This window comes from Cyclopterus lumpus, chromosome 17, assembly GCF_009769545.1.
Source record: "Cyclopterus lumpus isolate fCycLum1 chromosome 17, fCycLum1.pri, whole genome shotgun sequence".
NCBI lineage: Eukaryota > Metazoa > Chordata > Actinopteri > Perciformes > Cyclopteridae > Cyclopterus > Cyclopterus lumpus.
The window spans coordinates 987,722-1,000,000 of NC_046982.1; the positions used below are offsets into that span (position 1 = coordinate 987,722).

Here is a 12,279-nt window from a genome sequence, read left to right on the forward strand (position 1 = left end):
CTCATTTCATTGGCTGAGTGCTGATCATGTGATTGCGTTTCATGGCCCTGTGACAGCCAACAGGAAGTGAAATCTCTTCAGCTTGTGGTAACCACAGACGTTTTATGTCCGGCATCGAACCAAAAACCCATCGACTTCCAGATAAGACAACCGGACTTTGTCTGAGAACTTGCTGACTCATTTCCAGCACATCACATGCTTATACATAAGCAGGCTACAGTATTTATTACTCACATTTTAAATACATATACCGTTTTGAATGGCAGTTGTTCCCCTTTAAGATGCTTACAGACATATTCTTTTTCTATTTCTTCTTTCTGATTTTTATTTAAACCAGATGGTCTTCTTAGAAGAACAAGTGGAGAGTGCTTGGGACTGTTACCAAGAAGTGTGATGCAGTGGTAAAAGGGTTTTTAAAAAGTCCTTGATCAAAGTGAAAATAAAAAATAAAATGACGGGAGGACGTTGGACTGTAAAAACGGTGACATTACAATGTAAACACCATGACATGAATGATTTTTTTTTTTCTGTTTTTGTTGACAGTGAAGAGACAGACTGGAAACATGGAAGAGAGAGAGGAGGGTATGACAAAGGTTCCCGGACAGATCATCCCAGAATCAAGAAAGTACCATTTCTTCAATAAAGTTACACTACAAAGTGCTATCAGTAAGATACATTTAAGTGCTACTAAAGTGTTATACTACAAATTACTATCAGTAAGAGACATTTAAGTGCTACTAAAGTGTTATACTACAAAGTGCTATCAGTAAGAGACATTTAAGTGCTACTAAAGTGCTACTACGGCTCTACCCTCCCTATTCAAGGTGTAGTCACTAAGATGTGTTTTTAGTCTGTAGAGACTTCCTGTCCTGATGTCAATGGGGAGCTCGTTCCACCAATGAGGAGCCAGAACAGCAAACAGTCGTGACTTTGTTGAGTGTTTAGCTCGAAGTGAAGGAGCTACAAGCTGATTGGGTGTGAGGTTAGACCATGTCCTGGGTGTGAGGTTAGACCATGTCCTGGGTGTGAGGTTAGACCATGTCCTGGTGTGAGGTTAGACCATGTCCTGGTAACCAGTGAAGGTCGCAGAGGAGCGGAGGATTGTGGGTAAATTTAGGAGGTTGAAGACCAGTCCAGCAGCTGCATTCTGGATGAGCTGTAGAGGTCGAATGGTATTAGCAGGTAGACCTGAAGGAGGGAGTTACAGTAGTCTATACGTGAGATGATCAGAGCCTGGACCAGGACCTGGACCAAAGCCTGGACCAAAGCCTGGACCAGAGCCTGGACCAGAACCTGAGTGAGAAGAGGTCGTATTCTCTTGATGTTGTACAGCATGTACCTACAGGAGCGTGTTGTCGTGGTGATGTTGGCAGTCAGGGAGAGTTGACTGACAGGTGTCACACCGAGGTTCCTGGCAGTCGGGGGCGGGGCCAACACTGAGTTGTTGAAGTTAATAGTCAGGTCGTGGGTGGGAGAGACTTTTCCTGGAAGGAGGAGAAGTTCAGTCTTGTCCGGGTTAATTTTCAGGTGGTGAGCGGACATCCACTGAGAGATGTCAGTCAGACATCCACTGAGAGATGTCAGACAGACATCCGCTGAGAGATGTCGGTCAGACATCCACAGAGAGATGTCAGTCAGACATCCACTGAGATGTCAGTCAGACATCCACTGAGATGTCAGTCAGACATCCACTGAGAGATGTCAGTCAGACATCCACTGAGAGATGTCAGTCAGACATCCACTGAGATGTCAGTCAGACATCCGCTGAGAGATGTCAGTCAGACATCCACAGAGAGATGTCAGTCAGACATCCACTGAGATGTCAGTCAGACATCCACTGAGATGTCAGTCAGACATCCACTGAGAGATGTCAGTCAGACATCCACTGAGAGATGTCAGTCAGACATCCACTGAGATGTCAGTCAGACATCCACTGAGAGATGTCAGACATCCACAGAGAGATGTCAGTCAGACATCCACTGAGAGATGTCAGTCAGACATCCACTGAGAGATGTCAGTCAGACATCCACTGAGATGTCAGTCAGACATCCACTGAGAGATGTCAGACATCCACAGAGAGATGTCAGTCAGACATCCACTGAGAGATGTCAGTCAGACATCCACTGAGATGTCAGTCAGACATCCACTGAGATGTCAGTCAGACATCCACTGAGAGATGTCAGTCAGACATCCACTGAGAGATGTCAGTCAGACATCCACTGAGATGTCAGTCAGACATCCACTGAGATGTCATGTCAGACATCCACTGAGAGATGTCAGACATCCACAGAGAGATGTCAGTCAGACATCCACAGAGAGATGTCAGTCAGACATCCACTGAGAGATGTCAGTCAGACATCCACTGAGAGATGTCAGACATCCACTGAGAGATGTCAGACAGACAGGCAGAGATTACCCAACAAGACAACACATCACAATTCTAAACAATGGACTCAAAACACAGATGTAAATTTATTAATTTATTAATCAGAAATCTCAAACAGTTCCAGGTAGTTTACACTCAAACTGTGAGACAGCTCTGTAAACACATCCAAGGCAGTCACATGTACCTTTAGATACGTTACTTAAAACAAAGTTTATGTACGCATATATATCATAACCTTTATAATATCACCATTACAGACTGAGGGGTGGGCGGTAGTAAATGACAGGACCACTTGTGTGGAAATAAAGACATTTTGAGTGCAAAATTCATGCATATTACTTCAAAAAACGCTAGACTTCAGGTTTGACAATGTTTTTTCATCCACAGGAAACAGACACACGGCCTTATGAACATAAATCAGCTGCGTATGAGTTCTCTAACTACGTATTGTCGCGGTAAAGCACAGCCGGGAGCGCTGCTAGGAAACCAAAGAGCTCTGACGCGTTTCAAATTAGCATTAGCTCGATGGCCTGAGGTAAAAGAGGAATAAAGAGTTAGCGAACATGGCTCAAGGTCGACGTCTGTCTTTCGTGTATTTGTGCTAATCTCAAAGCTTCCTCCTCCTGATGTAAGGGAACAAGAATCACCAGTAGAGGGGTCTCCTTCCAGCAAGCTGCAGCATGCTGGTACGCGGCTAGCAAGTACAATGCTAGTTACAGCTAACGTGTTAGCGCTGAGTACATTTAAGTGGTCCAAACTTTAGAAGGTTAGGTATCAGATATCTAAACCCTCTCCGTTCACTGTTCCTGAGTATAAGTGCCTGTTCGTTTTGATCTGAAATGATGTGGACAGAAAAACAATGAGCATCACAACAAAACCCCAGACGTGATTATTATGGCTACATTCACAACCGTGCTAATATGACACTTTACAGAATATACTTCATGTCGGCGCAGTGCCACCTTTTTGTTATAATTTTTTTAATATAATACCTGTATATTTATGGTTTAAAAAAATACAGAAAACTGTAAAAAAGACACGCTCTGTTCGATCAGGGTTCTGGTGGGCATCCTGTACAGTAAACAGGGTTCTGGTGGGCATCCTGTACAGTAAACAGGGTTCTGTTGTGGCGAAGACAGAAGGTGTTTCTACTGATAAAAAGGCATTTGATTGATGCAGGATCTTTGTAATTTGTAATAACTTAAAAGACAAAGAGTCCTGTTAGACAACATCTGTAGACTGTCACTGTAATTCTACCAGTCATGAACAGAAGAGAACAACGGGGCCTATCCTCCCCCCTCAGGCCCACTTTGTATTGTTTGCATGTCACCCTGTTTTGAAGCAGTTTCTTTGGCTTGCTGTTTGCGGATGAAGGCCACGCCACAAAGCACAGACACATGTTAACAATGTGCAGCAGACGTGCACGTTGACTCCACCCATGTTTACACCTAATTATGCCAGTGAGTGTGTGGCTGCCAATCATCAGGACTGGTAGGTGTGAACGCTGGCAGTCTGAATTTAAGAGGACATTTTTCATTATGAATACTATTATATTTATATTCAATTACTGTTATTAATAAAATAACATTTCCATCAACCAATGATAATGACATTTAAAACAGGTTCATAAAGAATATTAAAAGATGGATTATACATTGTGAGCTATAGAGAGACTAATGGGCGCAAATCCAACCCAATATTTGGCCACTGCTGTTCCGCCCTCATCTGTATAATTCCAGGAAGATTAAGATTGAAATATGCCTCCTTCTATTTCAGTCACCCTTGACTTCTCCTCCTCAGCACCTCTTCGCTCACTCCTGTTTTTTGGCGCGTCCCCTGAATGTGTCCATGAGGTTGAAGGCTCCCAGGTACTGGCCCAGCATAATGCCCTGCTTCATGGGGAGGACGCTGTGGAGAAACACACAACGGAGAAATCAGGTGAGCAACATCTCGCAGTAGATCAGGGGAGTTAGGTTTGGATTTAGAAACAGCTTCAGATGAATGGGAGACAGGATTAAGCCTGGTTTAGTGTTGGGCTTGACTCAACTTACATCTGAGGAGGCCCAGCCTAAAAAAGGGACCTAAGGAGTCCTCCAGACATGTGAATGTGGCACATTTATTGAAAACCATAAAATCCCACATAATGATTATGCAGATGACACCCACTGCTCCCGTGCTCTCACATGAATGTTTCACCAGAGCCACTTAAAGTAGCAGGTTTATTGAAAGAATGAAGAAGAAGTCCCCACTAACACCGATTTTAAACAAGTGGATGAACCTTTGAGGAAAAAGTGGCAAAAACAAAAGTGTTGCTTTTCTATTTTAGGTCAGTTTAATTTAAGATAAAGCTGCATTTAATTCAAACCAATGAGTTCAAATCCTTTAAAACTTGACAGACAGGTATGCTTTAATTGAACGTACGGATCAACCCGTTCTCAATCCTTCAGTCTTTGGTGTATGCGACACACCAATGTTCTTATTGACGACCAACAAACAAACCTTCCCCGTGCATAACGGAAAGTAAACGTTGCCATTTTGTCATGTCAGTTGTTAGTCATGTGACCTACGTGGGCCGTTAGGCTGGGGTAACATCCTCGTTGTCGGCATTGTGGAGCTCGGTTTATGGCTTTCTGCAGGTTACACCCGCTGTCTTCTTGATTCTGCACGCTTCCCTTTGTGTGTGCGCCCCCTGGCGGTTGGGAGAATAACAGCAGGCTCAGCCTTTACACCAATTCAATTCAGTTTATTTTATATAGCCCCAAATCACAAATTATCCTCAGAGGCCTTTACAATCGGCACACATATGACATCCCTGTCCCAGGACCTCACATCGAATCAGGAAAACCTAACTCAGTGGGTTTGTTGTTAAAACCTAATCTAACTTCCTGTGGGGACGGAAGTTTATTTTCAGAATACTGTATACACGTAACAAGCAATAATAGAAACATCTGTCATTATGATGCAATGCAGAGAAACAGCAGCACAAACTACAACCTTCACACTACCACACTGTCACATTGTTAAATCTCAGAGGAGGATTTATGACTGGTAGCTTTAGCTAGGTGTACCTAATAAACTGGACAGCGTGTGTGTTCTCCATAGATTTGAACTGTACCTTAAGCTGCTTGGACCTTATCCACACAGCCTTCCATCTTTTTAATTTCTTCATCACATATTGTTATTATTTATTCTATGCTGCATTTCTTATTGATTGTATTTGATGTATTTACCATGAAAAGCTTTGATATGGTGTCTCTATTTCATTAGTGGTTTAATGATGTCTAGACATCCCTTCATTATCATTACTTTTTGCAAAGGGACCCTTGGCTGCAGCACAGTAAACAGAGAGTGCTCATTATGCTCAGCTTTGTCACATAATGACTGTTTACGGCGTGTGTTTGAGTGGAGATAATGTTTTTTACCTTTCACACTGTCGTCAACGTGACATCACGGCACATTTGATTTAATTCATTGTACAAACACATTTTTATCTGGTTTTGTGTCGTCTGGTTTTTGTGGCAGAACTGATGGCTCGTGGATTATGCTGAATAAACCACGTCTCTCATATCTGCCTCATTCACGAGTCTTTGAACTGGGTTTGATCAAAGACATGCATCTGGTTTCTTGTTTTGAAGAGTGTAACATTACATACTACAGACGTGCCTGTTTTCCTAAACTCAACTGGAAAGCCTGTTAGGTTTAAAGTGTCTATCTTTAAAAAACAAACAAACTGGATTGAAAAGCCTGTTTTATTTAAACAACCACCCAAACTACACCATTTATCATCGCCAGAAGCTGTCAAAACGGACATAATTTGAACACATCAGTGGGCGACTGTGGTTCAGTGGTGAGCAGGGTTGTCCTTCAATCAGAGGATCGGTGGTTCGATCCCCGGCTCCACTAGCCCATGTCGATGTGTCCTTGGGTAAGACACTTCACCCAAATGTCTCCTGTAGCTGTTCTACAGTGTGTGAATGTTAGTTACTGCTGATTGGCAGGTGGAACCTTAGCCCCTCCCATCAGTGGGTGAATGTTAGTTACTGCTGATTGGCAGGTGGAACCTTAGCCCCTCCCATCAGGATGTGAATGTTAGTTACGGCTGATTGGCAGGTGGAACCTTAGCTCCTCCCATCAGGATGTGAATGTTAGTTACGGCTGACGGACAGGTGCACCTTAGCTCCTCCCATCAGTGTGTGAATGTTAGTTACTGCTGACGGACAGGTGAATGTTAGTTACGGCTGACGGACAGGTGCACCTTAGCTCCTCCCATCAGTGTGTGAATGTTAGTTACGGCTGACGGACAGGTGCACCTTAGCTCCTCCCATCAGTGTGTGAATGTTAGTTACGGCCGACGGACAGGTGCACATTAGCTCCTCCCATCAGTGTGTGAATGTTAGTTACTGCTGACGGACAGGTGCACCTTAGCTCCTCCCATCAGTGTGTGAATGTTAGTTACTGCTGACGGACAGGTGCACCTTAGCTCCTCCCATCAGTGTGTGAATGTTAGTTACGGGTGACGGACAGGTGCACCTTAGCTCCTCCCATCAGTGTGTGAATGATGTCATGTAGTGTTAAAGCACTTTGAGTGGTCGAAAGACTAGAAAAGAGAAATACAAGTACAGGTTCATTTTGCATTATGTGTGACGAAAGCTTCCATCAGCAGCCAAAACTTGTTTTGATATTTGATTTTTTTTTAAAACACATGATTCTACATGTCTTATATAAAAAGTGAGTCAAATAAACCGTTAACTCTCACCAGATCCTGTAAAAAACATTACATTGTGAGCTCCTTAGTGCAACCATAAAGCCATGATCGAATCATCATCTGAGACCGAGAGCTTGTAGACATATAAATACTTCTACATATATGGCATGTGGAGCCTTTTTACAACACTTAAATGTTGTATATAGTGATTCAGTGATTTCCAAGTTTTGTAAAAGAAATAATAAAAGAAATTAAAGTTTTCTTATGATTTATTGCATTATAACTGTGTTACACTGAACAAAATAGACGTTTGAGTTTCCATAGAGGTGCTGGATGTAAATGCAACGAGGCCGCAGAGTTCAAATGGGACAGGAGCAATAAGAATGAAGTTCCTAATGGAGCAGCGTATTTGTACTAATGTTAAATCATTTGTTTGAGCCAGAAAGCTGCCTCCCTGCATCTCTTCCTAAATGAGCCGGAATTTGCCGCTTCTGGATGACTAACGACGACTCTTCTGTCTTCAAAGAGCGAGCAGGGACAAGGCTGGGTAATCCAACAACACGCTATTAAAAGCTTTTATGTCAAATGAACAGAGGTGACAGGAAGGCGCTATCCCCGTTTGTGCGAGCTGTGTTCTTCAGAGGAAAAGCTTTCTAATGGAGAATAATGGCTGTCTGCAGACAAATGGACCAGAGACAGAACCCGAACGAGGGCAGAAGACGTCTCTTCTCAAGCAAAGGGCAAAGCGACTGTGCAGCACCGAGGAGATCCAAGATATTGATCCGTTTGGGTGAAGTGATGGGACTGATTTGCACTGCTTTGTGGGAAATGTAGGCGAGGCGACTAAGCCTACAAAGACTCTTCAGAAGGCTGCGTCAGTTTATACCGACCTTCAGTCAACGAAGCATTTGCTCGTATAAAAACGACACAAAACTGTGTCCTTCGAGGCGCAATGTGTAATACCTCCAAATAAATAGGGGGCAGCATTTCCCCTCTGGTAAGAATCGTTCTAAACAATGATGATCGTTCAATGAATCTTTTTGGTGAGATTCTTTTCTTAACTGCTGGTTAAATCTCTTTTTCTAGAACTGAATCGCTTGCAAGAGCTAGTCTGCCCCGCAAGCAGGAGCTCACATCTCCATAATGATTGAAGCAAATCTTAAAGTAAGCAATGTATGTCAGTGGGCTTTCCTTCACTGTCTGTATGTCAGTGGGCTTTCCTTCACTGTCTATATGTCAGTGAGCCTTCCTTCACTGTCTGTATGTCAGTGGGCTTTCCTTCACTGTCTGTATGTCAGTGGGCTTTCCTTCACTGTCTGTGTGTCAGTGGGCTTTCCTTCACTGTCTGTATGTCAGTTGGCTTTCCTTCACTGTCTGTATGTCAGTGAGTCTTCCTTCACTGTCTGTATGTCAGTGGGCTTTCCTTCACTGTCTGTGTGTCAGTGGGCTTTCCTTCACTGTCTGTATGTCAGTGAGCCTTCCTTCACTGTCTGTATGTCAGTTGGCTTTCCTTTACTGTCTGTATGTCAGTTGGCTTTCCTTCACTGTCTGTATGTCAGTGGGCTTTCCTTCACTGTCTGTGTGTCAGTGGGCTTTCCTTCACTGTCTGTATGTCAGTGAGCCTTCCTTCACTGTCTGTGTGTCAGTGGGCTTTCCTTCACTGTCTGTATGTCAGTGGGCTTTCCTTCACTGTCTGTGTGTCAGTGGGCTTTCCTTCACTGTCTGTATGTCAGTGAGCCTTCCTTCACTGTCTGTATGTCAGTGGGCTTTCCTTCACTGTCTGTATGTCAGTGGGCTTTCCTTCACTGTCTGTGTGTCAGTGGGCTTTCCTTCACTGTCTGTATGTCAGTTGGCTTTCCTTCACTGTCTGTATGTCAGTGAGTCTTCCTTCACTGTCTGTATGTCAGTGGGCTTTCCTTCACTGTCTGTGTGTCAGTGGGCTTTCCTTCACTGTCTGTATGTCAGTGAGCCTTCCTTCACTGTCTGTATGTCAGTTGGCTTTCCTTTACTGTCTGTATGTCAGTTGGCTTTCCTTCACTGTCTGTATGTCAGTGGGCTTTCCTTCACTGTCTGTGTGTCAGTGGGCTTTCCTTCACTGTCTGTATGTCAGTGAGCCTTCCTTCACTGTCTGTGTGTCAGTGGGCTTTCCTTCACTGTCTGTATGTCAGTGGGCTTTCCTTCACTGTCTGTGTGTCAGTGGGCTTTCCTTCACTGTCTGTATGTCAGTGAGCCTTCCTTCACTGTCTGTATGTCAGTTGGCTTTCCTTTTGTCAGTTGGCTTTCCTTTACTGTCTGTATGTCAGTTGGCTTTCCTTCACTGTCTGTATGTCAGTGGGCTTTCCTTCACTGTCTGTGTGTCAGTGGGCTTTCCTTCACTGTCTGTATGTCAGTGAGCCTTCCTTCACTGTCTGTGTGTCAGTGGGCTTTCCTTCACTGTCTGTATGTCAGTGGGCTTTCCTTCACTATTTGTATGTCAGTGGGCTTTCCTTTACTGTCTGTATGTCAGTTGGCTTTCCTTTACTGTCTGTATGTCAGTTGGCTTTCCTTCACTGTCTGTATGTCAGTGGGCTTTCCTTTACTGTCTGTATGTCAGTGGGCTTTCCTTCACTATTTGTATGTCAGTGGGCTTTCCTTTACTGTCTGTATGTCAGTTGGCTTTCCTTTACTGTCTGTATGTCAGTTGGCTTTCCTTCACTGTCTGTATGTCAGTGGGCTTTCCTTTACTGTCTGTATGTCAGTTGGCTTTCCTTCACTGTCTGTATGTCAGTGGGCTTTCCTTTACTGTCTGTATGTCAGTGGGCTTTCGTTCACTGTCTGTATGTCAGTGGGCTTTCCTTTACTGTCTGTATGTCAGTGGGCTTTCCTTCACTGTCTGTATGTCAGTTGGCTTTCCTTTACTGTCTGTATGTCAGTTGGCTTTCCTTCACTGTCTGTATGTCAGTTGGCTTTCCTTTACTGTCTGTATGTCAGTGGGCTTTCCTTCACTGTCTGTATGTCAGTTGGCTTTCCCTTACTGTCTGTATGTCAGTTGGCTTTCCTTCACTGTCTGTATGTCAGTTGGCTTTCCTTCACTGTCTGTATGTCAGTTGGCTTTCCTTTACTGTCTGTATGTCAGTGGGCTTTCCTTCACTGTCTGTATGTCAGTTGGCTTTCCTTCACTGTCTGTATGTCAGTGGGCTTTCCTTTACTGTCTGTGTGTCAGTGGGCTTTCCTTTACTGTCTGTGTGTCAGTGGGCTTTCCTTTACTGTCTGTGTGTCAGTGGGCTTTCCTTCACTGTCTGTATGTCAGTGGGCTTTCCTTCACCTGTCTGTGTGTCAGTGGGCTTTCCTTTAAAAAAAAGCCCTTGACTTAGCAGCAGAGTGTGTGTGTTTCCAGATTTTGCTTCTGTCACTGCGCAGCCAACACACTGCGCCCCGCCCCCTTGCAGCCAACGCACTGCGCCCCGCCCCCTTGCAGCCAACGCGCTGGGCAGCATTAAAGGAGCGGTGAGTGCGCTCTAATCGCTATTTTAATAAAGTATCGATACTAAAAATATGCAAAACCGTATCGTTTTGAACATACGGGTACCGCGGTACCTTTTTAGTATCGGTACACCGTGAAATCCTACTATATACACAATACGGTTATTCATGAACCAACTTCTTTTTTTGGGCCTGAACGAGTCCTTCAAGGACGGTAACTTCAACTTGGAGTGAAGGGATGAAAAGTTGGAGAGAAATGTAGACGCTGTAGAGAACGCTGATTGGCCAAGACACATCAAAGATGTTTTATTTGCGAAGATCACTCACGATAACAACTTTTCTCCGTGTCTCACTCCGATGTCAGAAATGCTGCCCGGCCTCGATCAGGATCAAAATACAAATATATATCGGGGTGAAGGTGAAACTGACTATTGGGCGTCTTGATTGAGGGCCACTGTTTCTCTATTAATGCCGGTCATCAGATGAGCAGGTGGTGGATCTTGGCGTTGTAAGTATCTGTGCTGCACCAAACAGTTACTTTTACACAATTATTTAAATGCTTTGACTTTATGACCCCAGTGCACAGCCCTGAGAGGAGCAGACAACCACTGATCCCTGTCAGGGACCTCGGCCACTTGTCAAGCAATCACAAGTGGGTGTCAGAGGACTGGTACTGCCTGAGGTCTGGTCTCACGCACGCACGCACAGGTCTGAAAGCTAAAAGGAAGTGAGCTCAGTCTAATGCCTGCACTTGGAAGAGGGATGGACTTGATTGTGGAGTCAGAGTGGCGGGCTTCTTAACAACAAGGAGCCCCTGATGCTGCTGATGGAAATCTGCTCTTTGTTACTAAGAGTAAGCTTCTTTTCTTGGAAACAAATGATCTTCTAATTCCTGCCCCAATATGGCTAAGAGGAACAGAACGGGGTGAAGAAAATAATTTTGAAAAACCTGTAATAAGTAGCTATAAGACGCCTGGAGCTTATTACCATTACTTCTGGCAATGGATTCAAAGATTGTGGGATACAATTTCCCACAAACTGAGAGGCATCTTTCATTCTCTGCCTTCCCTCATCTAGCCCACAGTCCTAAAGGGTAGTGGGAGGCCCTTTCCTGTACTGTGGTCTCCTTTGCTTGACTACTTCCCTGGGGAGTGGACTTGGTTAGTGCTGAGAGGCCAATTCTTCTTGTAATCACCCAGGAGGAGCTCATAAGTGTCTTTCTCTTCTATCGCTGCTATGTTTTACTTTTTTCATTCTGACTTTGTGTGGTCAGCTGGGAGATTTATCTGTTGGGAATGATTGAATAGATGGCACCATTTTACCTTAACAATTTTTGTTTTCGCAGCTATCTGACAAAGCTTCAACATCCAATGAACACAAAGCACCAACCTACATGAGATTATTAGTCAGTGCGTTGCTTTCCATCTTATACCCTTTTACAAGACTCATACTTTAAAGCTGTCGGGTTAGTTTCCAGAGAACAGAGGATAAACTCACGAGCTGGATGACCCGACTTCTTTCTCTTCAACCAGTGAAATGTCTCTTCGTCCTCAGATAATTTTAGTCAAACTAAACTAAAACTTGGTTTGTGTGATTTGTAATTCCCCCACAAGCTGGATACAAACGGCTGTGTCATGAAAGTCCCCCGTTATTGTGAACAACCACAAAGTGATCTTTCGGCATGTGAGGATGTGTACTGTACAATCATTCCCTTCGTAGTCCAAAC

The 12,279-nt window shown here is 44.0% G+C and overlaps 1 protein-coding gene across 2 annotated transcripts in view; it reads right to left on the reverse strand.

Moving 5' to 3' along the window:
- Window positions 1-2,465: 2,465 nt before the first annotated feature.
- The window catches only part of LOC117746267 (epidermal retinol dehydrogenase 2-like), a 31,099-nt gene continuing 21,285 nt past the window's right edge, over window positions 2,466-12,279 (reverse strand). For both annotated transcript variants that reach the window (XM_034555304.1, XM_034555305.1), the window contains exon 7: window positions 2,466-4,294. In XM_034555304.1, coding sequence (XP_034411195.1) covers window positions 4,198-4,294 — 97 coding nt within the window. In that variant the 3' untranslated portion in view covers window positions 2,466-4,197. The remainder of the gene's footprint in view (window positions 4,295-12,279) is intronic.